Source organism: Furipterus horrens, unplaced genomic scaffold (genome assembly GCF_987537825.1).
Source record: "Furipterus horrens unplaced genomic scaffold, mFurHor1.1.pri manual_scaffold_5, whole genome shotgun sequence".
NCBI lineage: Eukaryota > Metazoa > Chordata > Mammalia > Chiroptera > Furipteridae > Furipterus > Furipterus horrens.
In genome coordinates this window covers 93847669-93866902 of record NW_028327175.1, presented here as the reverse complement: position 1 = coordinate 93866902, position 19234 = coordinate 93847669, and the positions used below count along the sequence as shown (strand labels likewise).

At 50.6% G+C, this 19234-nt stretch overlaps 1 protein-coding gene across 5 annotated transcripts; it reads left to right on the top strand.

Moving 5' to 3' along the window:
* Nucleotides 1-330: 330 nt before the first annotated feature.
* Nucleotides 331-15294, top strand: TFR2 (transferrin receptor 2). 5 transcript variants are annotated; one of them, XM_090276770.1, is made up of 19 exons: nucleotides 331-378; nucleotides 1492-1552; nucleotides 1801-2053; nucleotides 2155-2341; nucleotides 6745-6885; nucleotides 6951-7062; nucleotides 7146-7268; nucleotides 7679-7795; nucleotides 7929-8068; nucleotides 8434-8597; nucleotides 9437-9556; nucleotides 9970-10052; nucleotides 10134-10197; nucleotides 10286-10353; nucleotides 10440-10516; nucleotides 10610-10694; nucleotides 10763-11008; nucleotides 11374-11514; nucleotides 14573-15294. In XM_090276770.1, exons 2-19 carry the CDS (start codon nucleotides 1514-1516, stop codon nucleotides 14855-14857), a joined length of 2445 nt encoding a protein of 814 aa, XP_090132896.1. In that variant the 5' UTR covers nucleotides 331-378; nucleotides 1492-1513; the 3' UTR covers nucleotides 14858-15294. The 5 variants fall into 5 exon arrangements, with proteins under 5 accessions (XP_090132896.1, XP_090132897.1, XP_090132899.1 ...); XM_090276771.1 differs by lacking the exon at nucleotides 331-378 and adding an exon at nucleotides 403-470; XM_090276772.1 differs by lacking the exon at nucleotides 331-378 and having other exon boundaries at nucleotides 1309-1552; nucleotides 10781-11008.
* The last annotated feature ends 3940 nt before the right edge of the window (nucleotides 15295-19234 follow it).

The following is a 19234-nucleotide window of genomic DNA, read 5'->3' as shown; positions in this document are numbered from 1 at the left end:
CCTTGGAGTGGGGGGAGCGAATGCAGGGGTCTAGGGGTTGGTGAGCAGAGGGCAACACCGACAGGCATTTGTGATCCCACGGAGGACACCCGGGCAAGGTCTGCGGACGAGGCAGAGCCACAGGAGCCACGTACGCCTCAGGTTTGAAAGGTGCTGCGAACCAGGGAGGGTCACTAAGCGATGACCCGGCAGAGCCCAGTGAGGAGCCGAGTTAGGGTGGGAAGGGGTTGCTAGAGAGATGCTGCAAGGGAAGGGCCGAGGTCAGGGCAGCGCCAGAGGTGGGGCAGGAGTGGGCGGGGCAGAGGTGGGACCTGGGGTGGGTGGGGCGTCAGGCCTTCGGAGAGGCTGTGTCCAAGCACCCACGGACCTGCTACTGAGGTGAGCCTGGGCTACGCTGCCGTCTTCCTTCCCGGGGCTCTTGGCGGTAACAGGAATGGGGCGGGGACTCGGATACTGGTGCGCCCCAGCAGGTCAGAACTTTTCACCCAACTTGGATAGGAATTGAGGTTTCCTAGGGCTGACCCCCACACGAGACCACTGAGCTCTTCTATTCCAGAGTACTTGTCCTGGGGTCCTCGGCGGGGCTAGGGACCGACTCCCCATGCCTGGAATTGTGGGTAGAACTTAGCGGTTTGTCACGGTGATGGCTTTCCTCGGGTCCCCAGACCCAAAAGAGGTAGAAACCAGAGTGGTCCAAACCCTTTATTCACCAAACTGTCAGAAGTGTCCAAAGAGGACCATGAATTGTCCAAGACCACTAAGCTATGCCCACACTTCGGCCAGGACTCTTTCCCTCAATGCCTGGTGAGCCTTGACCCACAGATCCCTGGCTTCAGAACCCTCATCCTAGAGCACTCACAGGTCCTGCCTGGCCATGTGCTATAACTCATGCTTCTCCCTCCCCAGCAATAGGAGCCTGAGACCCAAATTCCAGTGTGATTCTCATGAGACAAGACACCCATGTAGCTAGACCAAACCCCCAGGTCACACCACTGTGGCATGTTCAGCTTAGGATCCCACTGAGGCTGGCATACAGACAGGACAACTAATGTGATACAGGGCCTGGGCATTGGGCCAACAAGCCAGATGAGGAGGGGCAGAGATTTCCAAGGTGGGAAGCTAGGAAGGGGTCCCCAGGACACTGGGAGGGGTGGGGACATCCATATCTCCATCCTCCCCAGCCATCACTTCCCTTCCCCCACCCCTGATAGGAACTGGGAGGCCAAAGTCTGTCCGAAGGTCAAAAATTGATTGTTTTGCAGGAAAGGGGCAGGAGTGGGACTATGGAAAGATTGGCAGAAGAGGGCTCAACCCCTCCTCCTCTAGCCTGAGCTGGGGGCCATGTGCGGAAGGCTGGACTGAGGCTAGGATTGTACCCCCACCCTTGGGAGGGGGAGGCGAGAAACACCAGAACTCAGGCTGCCTGCCAGAGCTGATAAGGGGCCCTTACAGGGCTTCCACAAACGGTTTATCATTGGGGGTGGGGAACAGCCTGCAGGACTCAAGAGGGGACATGAGCATGGAGCCGCTTTGGGGTCTACTCCAGGGAGCGGTAAGACTGAGTGGGGTTGGGAAACACTTCAGACCTCCTTTCTAGACCCTTCAGCCCCCTCCCAAACCCCAAGGCTGGCCCCTCCCCTTCCCACCTCAATCTTTCCCCTCTAGCCTGCCTCTCAGAAACCCCTTCCTTGCTTTGTACTCATTTGGAACCCCAAAGTCACTGACGCTATTATTGCCTGGTCCCTCCGCATCTCCCATAAACCTCCTTCCCTAATCTCATGCCCACCATGCTCCCCACAGAAAAGGTTGTCCCCACGACCCTCTCAGACCATCTACAAACATGTGGAAGGCATCCAGCAGGGTTGCCCGGAGGAGGAAGAGGAAAACCTGGAAGAGGTTTCTGAGCCACCAGTCCACTTCTGTCCCATGGAGCTGAGGGGCCCTGAGCCTCTGGGCTCTCAAGCAGGACGGCAAAACCTCAGACTCTGGGCAGCAGCAAGACAAAGGGCTGCTCCCTATCTGGTCCTGACCACCCTGTTGATCTTCACTGGGGGTGAGAGTCATACTTCCCCCTCACTGAAGGTCCTGGGCTGGGGGAGATTTCTGGGGTCCAGAGTGGGGCACAAGGAGAATTTCCATCTTGCCACTTGCCAGCCTTCCTTCTGGGCTATGTGGCCTTTCGAGGATCCTGCCAGGCATGTGGGAACGACGTGTTGGTGGTCAATGAGGATCTGAACTATGAGCCAGGGCTGGACTCCCACCAAGGCACATTGTACTGGAGTGACCTCCAGGCCATGTTCCTGCGGCATCTGGGGGACGGGAGTCTGGAGAACACCATCAGGTAAGGATCATCCTGTCCTTCAAAAACCTTCATCCTCTCAGATGCCACCTCTTTTTCTCCTTTCCCAGGACTCTAGTGTCATGATCTCCCTTCTGAGTCCTTTCGCCTGCCTCCCTGGCCTCCTTGCTCAGTGGTCCTGGGAAGGATGGCAGGCATTGGAGCTGAGAGGAGGAAAGGCAGTTCCCGAGATGAACCTGCAGAGGGCTTAGGTTCTGAGCGTAGCACATTTGGGAGATGCCAGAGCTGCCTGAATGAGAACAGAGGGGTCCAGATATGATGTGGGACAGACACTGAAAAATCTTGAATGCCAAATCAAGGAACTCGGATTTTGACTTGTGGCAGCACGGAGCACTGGGGGCCTCTGAGAAGGGATGTTTTAGGGAATCAGAAAAACAAGCAAGGAAATCCATTTGTGGGAACAGACCATTCCCCCGTCTACATTCTGAGAGAAGCCATCCAGACACAAAGTTTGCCAGCCTACAGCACAAGGAGGCCAGTGTTTCTTTTATGCTGAAGTCACCTTCCTTGTCACCACAAAAGAGGTCAGGACACCAAAAGCCCTCTTTTAGGTCAGAAATAGTTTTTTAGTGAATTCTCCTGGGTTTTCTAAGTACAAAATCATATAAGCTACACACAGTGAAAGATGCATAGCTTCTTTTCCAATGCTGATAGCTTTCATTTCTCTTTAATTTTTTATTGCATTGGAGAGGACATGACTTTAGAGGACATGATAGATATCATTACCTATTTCCCAACTTTCATAGGAATTTTTTTTATAATACTTTGTTATTGTGTGTGAACTTTGCAGCAGACTTTGGAAAGCTTTTTAAAAGCAACTGAAGAAAGTTTCCTTCTACTCTTAGCTTACTGGGATTCTAAAAAAATCCTCACCAGAGGGCATGCTTATTGATTTTAGAGAGAGGGAAGAGAGGGGAAGAGAGAGGAAGAGAAACATTGATCAGCTGCCTCTCATCCCAACCAGAGATCTAACCTGCAACCTAGGTATGTGCTGTGATCGGGAATCGAACCTGCAACCTTTGGGTTTACAGGACGATGCTCCAACCAACAGAGCCACACCGGCCAGGGCTGGGATATTTTTATTTTTTATCTTGCTTAATGAACAGGAAAGGAGAAACAGTTATGGAATTTTTTTTCAAATATTCTTTTAGAATGTATGGAGATGGTCATTTAATTATTCTTATGTTTATGTAGTAATTTGTATTAATATTATTCCTTTCTTCATGAGAGCAACACTAAACATGATCACTCTTGATATTGGTGTATCTGCCTTGCTAAAAGATTGTAAATCTGTGGCATTAACAACATGAAGCGTTTTTAAAAATCTTCTTGAGCAATACTTGGCAATATATGTACAGGCTGAGCAGGTGGGTGGTTTGACAGGTCTAGGGGTGAGATGTCACGCTGTGGATGCCATCAAAGGTCAGGGAGGCAAGAGGCTGGCAAGCAATGAAGTGACTCTAGGTTGGATGAGGAAGGGAAGGGAAACTAGGAGCTATGAGAGGCTTAGAGATATTGGACAGTCTGGAATGCTCAGTGAGGTTGAAGAGCAGGTATAGTGAAGGTAATGGAGTAAGCTGGAACCTGAAAAACTGTAGTCAGAGAGAGAGAGTAGGATTCTGGAGCTTTTAAGATTTATCTGATAAGCTGTGTCCTAATTTTCTTGAAGTTTCCAGCCCCTAGCACCATGCCTGGTACCTAGTAGGTAAATCCTCGGTGGATAAGTATTCTGGAGATGGAGTTTCAGGTAATGACAAGATCCAGGGTGTTACCAAGGAAGTGGGTGACTGGACTGGAGGTGACATTGATGAAGTCATTCATTCATTTATCCAACAAATATTTTGAGCACCTACTATGTGGCAGGTTCTGGGCTGAATAGCCAGAGGCCATATAGCAGAGAACAAAACAGTCTGGATCTTGCCCTCATGGAACTTACAATCTATTGAAGGAAATCAATACTAAAGTAATGATCACATTCATGACTGCAACATTATTACTGGAATTGTGGCTTTGAAGGAAAAGTAAAGGATGTGAGGAATAACTATAATTCAGAGACCCTAATTTAGATTGGGGGTCAGGGAAGACTTTCTTGAGGAAGTGACAATTTGAAGGTGGAAAGCATTTTAAGCCAAAGAATATAACATACAAAGAGTCTGAGCCAGGAAGATGGTGGCCTATTGGAGAAAGGAAAAGAAAGTCCATGTGGCTGTTGAAGTGGATATGGATCAGGCAAAAAGGGCCTTACAGGCTACATGAACTTCTAAGAGGAATAAGTGAGAACTAAAAAGTTTCAAACAATAGTGTATCATGGTCATATTTTGGGCGAAGGATTTTTTTTTTTAAGATCAGGTGCAAAGAATGGAGTTGATCATACCCCTGAGACCATAGTACAGTATCCTTATTGATCAATGAGAGTGAAAGGGCTTTCCTGTTTAATTTTCCCTCCCTATCCCTGAGCACTCCTCTCCACTCCCCTCTCCCATAAATATCTCATCTAATGTGTTTGATCTGTGCCTTTAAATACACATGTGGCTTTTTGTGTAAAATGCTATATATTCATTATTTTAAAATTTAAGCAACATAAAAAAAAATGCAAAGAAAAAAGTAAAACACACACACACACTCCAAGACTTACCATTCAGATATAGCCACCTCAGTGTGTGCTTTTATTTATTTATTTATTTATTTATTTATTTAAAAAAGATTTTATTGATTCCTTTTAGAAAGAGGGAAGGGATGGAGAAAGGGAGAGAAACATCAATGAGAGAGAGAAACATGGATCGGCTGATACCCCCCCCCCCTTTGCCCCACATGAACCAGGAAGCGGGAAACCCAGGCAGACCAGGAATCAAACCAGGGTCCCCTCGCCTCACAGGATGACACTCAACCAACTGAGCCATACCAGTCAGGCCTCTAGTGTTTGCTTTTAATTCTGATAAATTTCTTTTTAACCTAACAGTGTTTTCAAAGTCTATTGTATTGCAGTGTCTATAACTAGTTTATTGTTCCTTACTGCTGAGCAAGAATCCAGTGTGTGCCCCCTTTTCTTTTTTATGAATGCATCAATAGGTGCAGTTTCAAACAGACAGTTGAGCTCCTGGATGGGGACTGGGGTGGGGGTGGCAGGAGTGGTGGTGTGAAAGCCACTCTAACCATGGATTGCAATAGTTCTCATGAGAGCTGAGAGGGTGATGTCTGAGACTAAGGTGGACATCCACCTGGATTTTGAAGCCGTGCAGAAGCTTATTGGATCATGGATCAAAGTCCTCAATGAAAGCGGACAAGTGACCGATTGGCTAGAACAGAGATTTACAACCTTTTTCATCTCATGGCACACTTAAACTAATTACTAAAATTCTGCATCACACCAAAAACATATTTTTTTGCTGATCTGACAAAAAATAGGTATAATTTTGATTCATTCATACCAGATGGTTATTGTTGTGTTGGCTGTTGCTGTTTTTTAATTTGACAATTTAAGGGAAAAGAGACTATTTTGTCAGATATTGTGTGTTTTAAAAATTCTCCTAGCATACCAGTTTAAAATTGCTGGGCAAGAAGATAACAGCAGTGAGGAGGGACAGAAGATGGGACAGTTGAGGGCACCAGCTTCAGAGGAAAGCGTTCTAGCAGAGGAGAACGGTCAGAAAAGTAAACAGTGGAGCCAGGAGAGTGCCCCTACTCCAAGCCCAGGTGGTATGTGAATGTGAGCCACCGTCAGGATCCCCACAGGAGGAGGGAGGAGTTTGTTTGCCATGGAGAGGGTACAGGTGGAGCCAGGTGACAAGGAGGCCATGGGAATTGAGGGGCTGTGGCAGAGGTGAGCTGGAAGAACAGGGAGAGTTCAGATGACAGCAGACTTGCTGGATAGGTGGTGACTATGGAAAAAGACAGGGTGAGGTCTCCAATGAGACCAGCAACTCCACGATTCCACTGGGAACCTTGGTGCAGGTGTCTGCATAAGGCCCAGGTAGAGGATGGGGGAGATGGAGGGTTCTGTCTCTGCTCAGTTAGCCCTTTGAAAGAAAAGTGCTTTCGAGCCTGGGGCAAAGCACAGGACAGTGTGCTTATGTGTGAAAGAGGAAGTAGATTGGAGTTTGGCCTGGTCAGGAAGAACCTAAAGAATGGCGGATAGGACCTCTAGCTATTGGCAACTAATGTTTTAAGCATAAGGAGACCCTGGTGAGGACGGGTCACAGCCCTAGTGGTAATGGAATGCAGGGTCAGTCTTAGGAGCTCCTCATTGCCCAGGACCCAGGGCCACCCCATTTCTCTGGCATCCTCCCCACCCCCCAGTCCCGCCCTCCAACCTCATCTCCTCCAGAAGCCCAGAAGTTGGGGCCCTTCTCCCCTCCCTTGCACCAATTCCATCTCTCCCTGCTCAGGCAAACCAGCCTTCGGAAAAGAGTTGCCGGCTCAGCCGGGATGGCCACCCTGGCTCAGGACATCCGTGCTGCGCTCTCTCGACAGAAGCTGGACCACGTGTGGACAGACACTCACTACGTGGGGCTGCAGTTCCCAGACAGGTGCGTGCGTGGGGGTCAAGGTGGGGAGCGTGGGGTTCGGATCTCTCACCACCCCCACTCCTCAGGGCTCACCCCAACACCCTACACTGGGTCGATGCGGCCGGGAGGCCCGGGGAGCAGCTGCTGCTGGAGGACCCAGACGTCTACTGTCCCTACAGCGCCACCGGCAACACCACGGTGAGCGCCTTCTGCCACGCCCCCTTTCCTTCCCGGCAGAAGAGGATGTGGTGGGCAGGCCTAACCGACCTTCCCATCTTCAGGGAGAGCTGGTGTACGCCCACTATGGGCGGTCAGAGGACCTACAGTACCTGCGGGCCCGGGGTGTGCAGCTGGCGGGGCGCCTCCTGCTGGTGCGCTTAGGGGTGATCAGCTTTGCCCAGAAGGTGAGGGTCCCTGGATGGGGGGGTCAGGGGAGGGGGAATGGAGCGCAGCGGGGAGGATGCAGGCTGGGGAACCCCAGGATCGGAGAGCGGCACGTGGGAAGCGTCTAGGAGACTGTCAGAGGGAGAAAAGAAAGAACCAAGTAGGTTGTAAGACAACTTTGGCGGGGAACAAAATCAGGAGGTTCTGAAAGGGGAACAGAAACACGCGGAAATGTGGAGCGCTGTGGAGTCTGAGGCTGCCGAGGCGCTGTGGGAGGGCACGAAGATGAGAGCCAGTGGTGCTCACAGCCTCTCTGTGGATCTACAATTGCAGATCAAAGGCGGTGTCACTTCACTTTTACTTGCTTCGCCTGCCCTTACAAATCTGTTTTCTCTGGGAGAAAGAGTCCTTTAACCCCTTCCTCCCCTAGGTGGCCAGTGCCCAGGACTTTGGGGCAGGAGGAGTACTCATTTTTCCCGATCCAGCTGACTTCTCCCAGGACCCACACAAGCCAGGCCTGTCCAGCAACCGGGCTGTGTATGGACATGTAAGTCTCAGGGGAAGCTAGCAGTGCTTTCCCAATGCCCCAGGGCTGCAACTTCTGGCCTGGGATGAGACTGGCACACTTTTTGAGGGCCTAGCCCACAGTTTCAGAGTGGACACCATCCCTCACCCCACAGGTGCACCTGGGAACTGGGGACCCCTACACGCCTGGCTTCCCTTCCTTCAATCAAACCCAGTTCCCGCCAGTCCAGTCCTCAGGCCTTCCGAGCATCCCAGCCCAGCCCATCAGTGCAGACATTGCCTCCCTCCTGCTGAGGTGAGGGGAGTGTGGGGACCAAGAGAGGAGGAAGGGAGAGGGGTTAGTCCATAAGGCGCCTTTGGGTGAACTAGAAAAAGGTGGCTGTCCTGAGGGGACAGAGCCTCTTGCCAGGGCCTGCCATTCGATGAGTGGAGCTCCCGCTGATATCACACCCACCTCCACTGGGCACCCTTGAGGAGGACACAGCCTGCACTACTGTCCAAGGCCGCCCTGACTGCAGTGCCCCCTCAGGCAGGGTGCAGAGGCAGAGAGCAGGAGCCAGAGGGTGGGAGGAAGAGAAAGAGTGAAGAATGGGCTTTAGGCTCTTCTATAGCTTGAGCCTGTCTGCTACTCCCACCCCTTTCTGCTCCACACCTCTGCAGGAAGATTGAAGGTCCTGTGGCTCCACAGGAATGGCAGGGGCGGCTCCCAGGCTCCCCTTATCGCCTGGGCCCTGGGCCAGGCCTGCACCTAGGGGTCAACAACCACAGGGCTTCCACCCCCATCAGCAACATCTTTGGCTGCATCGAGGGCCGATCAGAGCCAGGTGTGTTTGCTTGCCCAGCTTGCAGGAGGGGAGGTGCTTATAAACCCTGATCAGAAATGGGGCTGGAGCAGGAAGCCCAGGAGAGTATGCCAAAGCGGTGCCCAGAGGAGGGAGGTGGCTTTGACTGAAGTGGAGGGTGTGGCAATGGTTATCAGGGAGGGAGTCTGGTAATTTGGGGCTGAACTGAGACTGCGTAGGATAGTAGTGAGACTTTAAGGTCCAACATGCCTGGAGACAGAATGGGCCATTTTGCACAGTAGTGATTTGTCTAGCACTGAAGGTGAACAAGTATAAATCGGGTGATGATATAGCATGAAAGGGAGGTCAGATTATTAGATGAGCCTTTCAAGCTTAACTAGATGTGGATTGCAGTCGGGAAATCAAAGTGGGTTTTTGAACTGAAGAGTGGGGTCACAAGGACAACTTGGGAAGAAGAGTGTGGTACGTATAAGCACTGAGCGAGTGGCACAGGGAGTCTTCTGATGAGGCTCAGATGAGGGTGCCGATGAGTGGAGTATGGGTAGAGAAAGGGTAGAGATTTAAAAGGGGAACACCTGGCGAATAGCAAGATATGGCTGACCTGGGAAGTACTGGAGTCAGGAATGACCTCAGACACCCCACTGCAGGAGTAGGCCATCCAGACAGGGCCAAGGAGCGGAAGGGCATTCTCTTTAGTCATAGCTGGGGTTGCAGAGATGTGAGGGGCTGAAATAGAGACTGGTTGGGCAACTGAAGAAATGGTAGTAAGGCCTTGTGAGCACCCACCCTCCTAGGGTGAAGTGAGAAGCCTCTGGGTGCTGCCAGTGTAAGAGGTAGACCCTGAACATCCCCTCCCCCAGATCACTATGTTGTCATCGGGGCCCAGAGGGATGCGTGGGGCCCTGGAGCAGCCAAGTCTGCTGTGGGGACCGCCATACTGCTGGAGCTGGTGCGGACCTTTTCCTCCATGGTGAGCAATGGTAAGGTCAGGGCCTGGGCCTGGGCTGGGCAGCCAGGGCTGTGGCCTGAGTCAGGATGGGGCAGAGAGTCAATTGGCAGTGCAGGCTGGAGTGCGGCCACTCAGACGTGGGCTCCAAACCTGGTCACCCATGCTATGCGGCCCTGGGAAAGTGACTGCATCTCAATTTCCTCATCTAAACATGAAAGTAGTAACAGTCCAGGGTCTGAGTGCAGATTCAACAGGAAATTCTGTATGTAAGGCATCTCCATCACTGTTAGAGTTGAGTCAGGGCAGACCCAGGTGAGATGGCCTGGGCTGGTACTTGATGAGAGGTAAGGAGAGACCCCAGGGGACCAGGATAGAGGAAGACAAAGAGGGGGTCTTTGCTTGGCCCCCAGTTGAGCCCATCTTCCCTCCCTGCTCTGTCTCCAGGCTTCCGGCCTCGAAGAAGTCTCCTCTTCATCAGCTGGGATGGAGGTGACTTCGGGAGTGTGGGCTCCACAGAGTGGCTAGAGGTAATGCGAGGTCCTGGGCAGGTAGGCAGGAAGTGGGGAGAAGTGAGGAGGGGCTTCATACTCCATACCTCTAACCCACAGGGCTACCTCAGCCTGCTGCATCTCAAAGCCGTGGTCTATGTGAGCCTGGACAATGCTGTGCTGGGTGAGCAGGGGTAATGCGACCATCTGGACCCCTCAGGTGCACCCCTGCCCTTGGGATCAAGCCCTGAGCCTGGCCTCCTTCTCTGCAGGGGATGACAAGTTCCACGCCAAGACCAGCCCCCTTCTGATCAGCCTCATCAAGAACATCCTAAAGCAGGCAAGAGTCTAGCCAGGACCAGGGAATGGAGGGAAGCTGGGGGAGGGGTGGTTGGAGCCTGACTGTGTCCCCAACCCTGCCCTCAGGTGGACTCTCCTAACCACAGTGGGCAGACCCTTTATGAGCAGGTGGTGTTCAACAATCACAGCTGGGATGCAGAGGTGTAAGTTAGAACAAGGTGGGAGGGAGGAAAGCTGGGGATGATGTGGGAGGAGCCTGAACCCACAGAGCACTCTAACCTGCCCACCAACCCCAGGATCCAGCCACTGCCGATGGACAGCAGTGCCTATTCCTTCACTGCCTTTGCGGGAGTTCCTGCCATCGAGTTCTCCTTCGTGGAGGTGAGACTCCCCGGCCCCGCCCAAGAGCCACAGCCCCTCAGCCTGTCTGCATCAAGCCCCTGCGCCAGCACCCCCTGTCCCAGCAGGATGACCAGGCATACCCGTTCCTGCACACGAAGGATGACACATATGAGAACCTGCACAAGGTGCTGCGGGGCCGTCTGCCAGCCGTGGCCCAGGCTGTGGCCCAGCTTGCAGGGCAACTCCTCATCCGGCTCAGTCATGATCACTTGCTGCCCCTCGACTTTGGCCGCTACGGCGACGTAGTCCTCAGGCACATCGGCAGCCTCAACGAGTTCTCTGGGGACCTCAAGGTCCAAGACGCCAACCCTGCTCATGGTTTCTGGGGTTGGGGGCACTGTATACCCTTAAAATGCTGTCCAGACCAGGGGTCCTGGTCCCTCCCTCAGCCACCCTCTTTGGGGGGCTAGGTCCCCTCAGGCAATTTGGCCCCTTTACACCTGCCCTAGTCACCTAAGCCCCTCCCAAGCCCCCAGAATTTGCCTCCCTGACTCCCAAGCACACAGGTCTTCCCTTCCCCTTCATTATGCCCCAGCATTCTGTCCCCCTATATCTCCCCACTCCTGTCAGACCCAGCCCGGCCCCCAGCCCCTTGACCTCCATCCTAGGCCAGGTCCAGGCCCCTGCCACTGGCCCCATCCTGCACTTCTGCCGTCAGGCCCGTGGGCTGACCCTCCAGTGGGTGTACTCGGCACGGGGGGACTACATCCGGGCGGCGGAAAAGCTGCGGAAGGAGATCTACAGCTCCGAGGGCAGTGATGAGAGGCTGACACGCATGTACAACGTTCGCATCATGCGGGTGAGGCCCCGCCTCACCTTCCCCTCTTCCCTTCCCCCACACCCAACCTCCCTTGGTGAGAGCCCCTTCCTCTCTCTGCTCCTTGCCTATCTTCACTCAATCCCTGTCCTCGGGGTGCTTCCAGTCCTAGATGCACATTGCTCACAGGCCAACCTGGAGCAACCACTGAGGCAGGGCCTGCAAAGTGTTGAACAGGGAGGACCAGTCCCTTGGCTACAGCCACCTGGCCAACATGTCAGGACTGGGACACTCTCCTCCAACACACACACACACACACACACACACTCTCTCTCTCTCTCTCTCTCTCTCTCTCTCTCTCTCTCTCTTCCTTCTGGCTATGAGATGCATGAAACCTAGAAAGGCTGCTTGGGGAAGGTGTCACGTGAAAGTTATACTAGATCTTATTCCTTCAGCAATTTCTCCTGCTTAGCTTTAATACTTTTCAACCCATATCCCACCTCCAATTCCGACCCCTCCTCTTCCTTCCATTTCCTTACCCCAAGAACTCAGCTTGGCAACTCTTTGTCTCAGGAAATGAATGGGTAAGAGTGGGGAAAAAATCTACAGGGCAAAATCATAAGTAGGACTATCCTCACTGAATGTGGGTTGAACAGGGAACCCAGAGTGTTTGCATACACAGTTTTGGAATAACAGATCTGCTCCTTGCAGTTTCCATGTTCTTTCTCCCCATTCATTTTTCCCGCCTGGATTCCTGCCCATTTCCCTTGAATTACTCACTCCTTCTTTCTGTTCACAAAGTCATCCCTCTTGTTCTTTCATACTTGCTCCTTTCTTCTGGTCTCTCTCATTTTCCTCTCTTCTCATATCCTCTTCTCCCCGCCTCTTCCTGATCTCTCCTTTTCCCCTTCCCTTTGTCCCCTCCACTGAGACTGAGACCCTGTGGTAAGACAAAAGATTGGGCATGGTTCATTCTCGCTCACAGATCTTGCTTTAACCCCTGCAGTGCCAGGCTCTAGGGACACAAAAAGACACTCCCCCTTACTTCATCTCCAAAGTTTCCTCCCAAGAGATAAAAGCACCTGTGTGTAAGGATCAAGGGATTCAGACTCAGGCTGGAGAGGAAAAGGCTCAGGGTTTTGGAACCTGCAACACGGGGGTAGGCCAGGCCCAGGGAACTTTGTGGCTCTAGACCAGGGGTTGGTAAACTACAGCCACAGGGTCAAATTTGACCTGCCTTCTCTTTTTGTAAATACAGTTGTATTGCAATGCAGCCACACTCATGGGTTTTCATATTGTCTACAGTTGCTTTTGTGCTACAGCAGCAAAGTTGAGTAGTTGCAACAGAAACATTATGGTCTAAGAAGCCTAAAATTATTACAATCTGGCTTTTTGCAGAAAATCTTGCCAACCACTGTTTTAGACTATGACATGAGTCTTGAACAACAGAAAGAACTTAAGGTGATGCAAAGAGAAGAGGATGTTTTAGGGTAGAGAGCCTGAGAATAAGGATGAACCAGTGAAATAGGGCATGACTCTCCTTGTAAGCAGTATGTGGACCAGCAGAGCCTGAACACAGGCCCTGTGAGAAGCTGAGGGGAGAGAAGCAACAAATAGTGAGTTAGAGGCCAACTATGGGGAGCCTTAAATGTCAGGATAAAACTCTGAATTTCTAGGGTCTGGGCATAAAGGAAATTAGGAAGGTGTTTGAGCAGAGAGGTGATGTGAGCAAAGTGGAGTGCTAGGAAGGATTTTGCCAGAATCGTAAATGACCTGAAGAGAGAATGATATTAGTGATGACTGAGTTCTGGGGGAGGGTGGCAACGGCAGCATATGCCACCTGTGGGTGAGGTGACTGGACTGATATGAGACATTTGGAAGTAAAATGGACAGACTAGGTGTTGAAAGAAGAGGAGGAGAATAATCATAGCAGTTGCCATTTATTAGCGGCTACCATATGCTAGGGCTTTACTTTCTCAGAAGTCCCCCAAATCCTGTGAAGTTGCTAGCATTGTACACAGAAACTGAGGTTCAGATGGGCTAAGTAAGGTATCCAAGATCTCAGTAAGTGGTAGAAACTAAGGCAGTCTGACTCCAAAGTCAGTGCTCACCCCACTCACACTCACATTCAAGGCTGAGTGCCTGACATCTGAGAAGACCATGGTGTTCATGAGGGAATGTGGGTGCAAAAGTCAAGTTTTGGAAGAAGTTGGTGCCCACATGTGTGAGGCTGTGTCCAGGTGCCCCCTGCCCAAGTGAGGAGGCACAGAAGGCTGGAGGTCTGGATTCTAGTAAATGATTTATCGAGTAGAATTGCCAACTGTCCCCACAAGGTGCTGGTTGAAGCTAAGGGCATGGATGGGCTCTTTGAATGAATGAGACATTTAAAAGATATGAGGGTGTGAGACCACCCTTAGAAATTGATTTTGCTTGGGGCGGCGCCCAGGCAGTGTTAATTTAAATACCTTCCCCTAGAGATTCTAATATGCAGGCAGGTTTGAAAACCAGTGGGTTATTGGTAAAGAGAAGAGCAGATGGTAGAAGTCGAACCTTGGGCCTGCCCACAGGTTGGAGCAGAAGGAACCAGAGAGGCTGGCAGGAAGGTGGGAAGAGAATTGGGGTAGGTGCAAGGCCATCTCAGGGGAGACAAACAGAATCTTAGAGGGTGAGGACAGACTCAGGCACTTCATTAGGACAGGGCTGTCCCCTTGACCTTTGGCTCTGGGCTATGGACATTAGCAGAGGTAAGGTGGAATGTTTGGGGTGTAGGAAAGTGAGGAATGGCAAGACTATAGTCTGTTCTCTGAGGTTCTAGTCAGGGAAGTGAATGGTGAGAAGGGAAGACTGCGGAGACCTAGATGCCGACTTGGAGGTTGAAGGGAGAAAAAGAAAGGGCTTCAACCCAATACACAGCTGGAGGATGCATCCTACAAGAGCTAAAAAGTGGCCATTCCTGATTGGGTAGCCAGAGGGAGGTGGGACTTAAACTGCTCAACTATGTTTATTAAGCCCACACTAGGTCTCAGTCTTGGTTTGGAATTGTTCAGCCTTTGCTCAGGGCTGGAGCCCAACCTTTGACCAAATCACCCTCTCTGCTCAGGTGGAGTTCTACTTCCTGTCCCAGTATGTGTCGCCAGCCGACTCCCCGTTCCGCCACATCTTCCTGGGCCGTGGAGATCACACGCTGGGCGCCCTGCTCGACCACGTGCGGCTGCTGCGCTCCAGCAGGTCTGGGGCCCCGGGGGCTGCCGCCTGCGGGGTGAGGCCTGGCCTGGGCTTCCAGGAGAGCCGCTTTAGGCGCCAGTTGGCCCTGATCACCTGGACGTTGCAGGGGGCCGCCAACGCACTCAGTGGGGACGTCTGGAACATAGATAACAACTTCTGAGGGGGTAGGGTCACATGCCCCTGCCCCCTGGCCGAGAGCTCCTGCCCTTCCCACTTGAGCGATTTTTGGGTGACGGTGTAATGCCTCTCATTGCTGACTGGTTTCTCATTAGCCCTTCCCATCTCCCTAAGCATTCAGTATAAAATACCCGCACAACCTTGGCTCTACAGTATAAGAGTAGGTGTGAGCAGTACCTTCCGAAAGGGACGGTCATAGAGCTAATCAGATTGCAGCATCTGCTCCAACAATCACAGCCCCTTCCTCTTCAGGCGCTGGGTTCCCCACACCTAGAGACCACTTTGGAAAGTTTCCTAGGCCCTGGGAAACTCTCTTGGTGGGAGACATGGCTGGGACCATGCCTTACAGCCAACACGTGGTCCGCGGTAAGAGGGGCTGGAGTTTGAACTTCAATAAACCACGTGGGCAAATGTTGTTTATACGCACTTTCATGCTTCCTCACCCTCGCCGCACCCAATCATCCCTTACTTAAGACCTAGGGAACCGTTGAGCAGAAGGGGCCAGAGGATGCAATTGTGAATGCTGTCTCTGTGGGGAAGACGCTGAGATGTTTCATTATTAAGGAAGGAAACTGCTTAAGGAAATCAGGAGTGCTCTTTCTCCAAAAACCACTGTGGAACGGGAGTTGGGGGGCTTTGTACCTTCTCCTGGGATCAGGGACAGGCTGCACGTTTTGTAATGTCTGGTGCAAAACAAAAATGCAGGGCTTCTTGTTCAAAAAGCAACAACAAAGCCTTTTGCTTTCTTCCAGTCACCCAGCCTGTCATGGTGGTTTTTTATTTGCTACTTAATGTCCATATCCCTTAGGGAAATACTCTAGGGTAGATCCCCATACACACTCTGGGTTCTGCCCCACATTGGTACAGATGTACCTGACCCTGACCTAGACCTGGACCCTCCCTGTGTCTGCACCCAGGTGTCTGCTGGGGGAAGAAGGGTGGCAACCATCACCAAGTGGGGGCAGAAAGCTAGAAGTCAGAAACCCATCCAGGGGAGGCATGACTCTGGCACATGCTCCCCTGTTCCATCAGACTGCACTTCCAAAACATAAATTCAAAGGTAGAATCATTAAGAATTTCAAGACAGCGACCTTCGAGCATTAACCCTAACCACAGGACCCCCTTCTGAGCATGGGGCCTTGGGAGACTGCAGTGCTCAAACACCCATTAGACTGGCCCAGCCTGGGACCTCTCTCTGTGAGGGTCCCCTTTGGTCAGTCTGTCCTGTGAGCTGGGAGCTACAGGAGGGCAGAGAATTACAAGGGTTGCTGGCACCATTTTACCTTTCATCTTGTTCTCAGCAGGCTGTGGCCCTGGCTTTCATTCCCAGGGCGCCTGCAGAAATCCCAGGGCCTGCCTCTGAGGCTCCTCAGTACTCTCTTACTCCCAGTATGGTATGAGAAGTCCTATCTGCCTCCTCAGGGTGTGGGACGTGAAGACCTCTTAGTCTATGGCTTGGGTTCCAGGATGAAAACTGCCCTCTCCCTAGCCCCCTGAGCCTGACTTGGTGAGATCTCAGGAGACTGAACTAGGATCAGAACCCTCCTTGGCTATTTGCTTCCCTGGCACACAGTCCAGAAAAAAACCTTCTAAAGTGGCTTCTCAGCCATTCTTCACCTTCTCCATTTGTGCCCAGGAGTAGACAGAATGAATAATGGTCTAGACAAAGAGGTCCATGTCCTAATCCCCCAAAACTGAATGAATGTTACCTTACACAACAAAAAGGATTTTGCAGATGTGATTAAGCTGAGGATCTTGAGACGGGCAGTGTTGTGGGTTGAATTGTGACCTCCAAACCCATATTGAAGCTCTAACCCCTAGTGCCTCAGAATATGTATTTGAAAATAGGGCCTTTAAAGAGGTAATTAAGTTAAAATGAGGCCATTAAGGGAGGCCCTACTCCAATCTGACTGGTGTCCTTATAAGAAGGGGAAACTGGACACACACACAGACACCAGGAATGTGCATGCACAGAGGAAAGACTGTGGGAGGACACAGCAAGGAGGTGGTTGTCTGCAGGTCAAGGAGAGAAGCTTCAGGAGAAACTAAACCTGCCAACCCCTTGATCTTAAGAGTTCCAGCCTCCAGAACTGTAAGAAATAAGTTTCTGTTGTTTAAGCCACTCAGTCTGTGGCAGCCTTAGCAAACCAACACAAGGAGGGTCCTTATAAAAGGAGGCAGGAAGACCACAGATAGAGAAAGTAGATATGACAACAGAAGCAGAGGGTCTGCATCAGAGAAAGATTTTTAAAATGCTACACTCCTAGGTTTTGTTTGTTTGGTTTTTGGTGATTTTAAACAATGATTAATTGTTATTTCCATTCCTGGCTTGAAAGATGGAGGAAGAGGCCCCAAGCCAAAGAATGCAGATGGCCCCTAAAAGCTAGATAAGGCAAGAAAACATCCTCCTCTGGTGCCTCCAGAAGGCAGCCCTGCTGACACCTTGATTTTATCCCCAGAAGATGCAGTTTAGATTTAGTATTCCTAGAACTATAGAATTAATTTGTGTTAATTAAACCACTAAATTAGTGGTAAATTCTTAGAGCAGCTACAGAAAACTAATACACACCCACTCAAACTAGTGCAAGTACTATATTCTAAAAAAAGATTTGCTTAGCCCTGGCTGGTGTGGCTCAGTGGATTGAGTGCCGACCTGCAAACCAAAGGGTCGCTGGTTCAATTCCCAGTCAGGGCACATGCTTGGGCTATAGGCCACAGGTCCCCAGTTGGGACTGCGTGAGAAGCAACCACACATTGATGTTTCTCTCCCTTCCTTTCTTCACCCCTCCCCTCTCTCTAAACATAAATAAAATCTTTTAAAATCTTTTAATTAAGAAAAAATTTCTTTAAATTTGCTTACATAAAAGTCTGTTTCCCAAGCTCCTCTCATTCCTATAGCTGTGTCCCAGAAAGCCTTCCTGATCCCACTGGCATGGCAACAGACCTTTTCACATCAAATACCAGCAGGATCATTAGTGTATGATACCTAAAGTCCATTTTGGGGGTCTGGGCACAGCCAGGCCAGTATGAATGGTGAGGGGTTCACTGGGCGATGGCGACAGCCCTCTCATACTTCCTGACACTATCCATAGAGTCATTCTCAGCATACCAGCAGGGCTGCACCCCACCAGGGCCAACTCTAGGTGTGGGAGGAACAAGACTCCCTGGGCAGTGGGGCAGCTCCCAAGGGCCCCCAGGTAAAGCTGATAATCTTCCAGCAGCATAACAGACCGAGTCCCTCTTAACATTACCTTGCTGGTTTTTGTCTTCAATCAACAATCTGCCAGTGTTGCTGAATGCCCCTTTCCCTTTCCTCCTCTTCCCCCAGCATACGGACACAAAGCCTGCCTTTTGAGGACCCTATTCTTTTACTGTGTCTTCATGTCTCCTGCCTGGCTAAGTTAAGGGTATGTCAGGCAATGTTATTCCCCCCATCTTCAGGAACTTTGGTCTTTCTAACCCACAGGAGTTGAAGTCAAAGGAAGAGACAAAATAAAAGAAGATAAAGGAACAAAATGACAGAAAGGCATTGTGAGGATTGGAAGTATCCAGGCAGCCCTGGCAAGAAGCTCTGATGGTTCAAGACAGTGAAACTTGAGCTCTAAAGCATGTAGTATTTTTTATTGTTTCTTTTTAGCTTAGATACATTGGCATAGGGATTGGGATCTTATTTTATAGGGCTTAAAGGGATCTTAAGAATCAACTTTCCCTGAGATTGCAACTTGGTATAGCCACTATGTGAAAAGTATGAAGAGTCCTCAAAAAATTAAAAATAGAGCTCCCATATGACTCAGCAATACCACTTTTGACTATTTATCTGAAGAAAAACAATATCTCTAGCTGGTGTGGCTCAGTGGATTGAGCACTGGACTGTGAACTGAAAGGTCACTGGTTCGATTCCCAGTCAGGGCACATGCCTGGGTTGTGGGCCAGGTTGCCAGTTGGAAGCATGCAAGAGGAGAGGCAACCAATTGATGTTTCTTTCCCTCTTTCTTCCTCCCTTCCCTTCTCTCTGAAAATAAAATCTTTTAAAAAACACAGTGATTTGAAAAGATCTATGTACCCCTATGTTCATTGCAGCATTCTTTACAATAGCCAAGATATGAAAGTAACCTAGGTGTCCATCAACAGATGATGGATAAAGAAGATCTGACACACACACACACATATACACACACACACACACTGGAAAGGCTTCATTCATGAAAGAATGAAGCCTTGCCATTTGTGACAACATGGAGGGACACAGAAGGCATTATGCTAAGTGAAATAAGGCAAAGATAAATACTGTATTTCACTTGTATGTGGAATCTAAAAATAAAAACAAATGAATAAACAAAATAAAACAAAACAAACAGAC

Excerpts from the sequence above, each read along its gene's own strand:
- TFR2 (XM_090276770.1), top strand. The coding sequence starts at position 1,514 with ATGAGCATGGAGCCGCTTTGGGGTCTACTCCAGGGAGCG. Across the intron at positions 1,553-1,800 it reads GGGGTCTACTCCAGGGAGCG|AAAAGGTTGTCCCCACGACC; the intron begins GTAAGACTGAGT and ends TGCTCCCCACAG. Across the intron at positions 2,054-2,154 it reads CCTGTTGATCTTCACTGGGG|CCTTCCTTCTGGGCTATGTG; the intron begins GTGAGAGTCATA and ends GCCACTTGCCAG.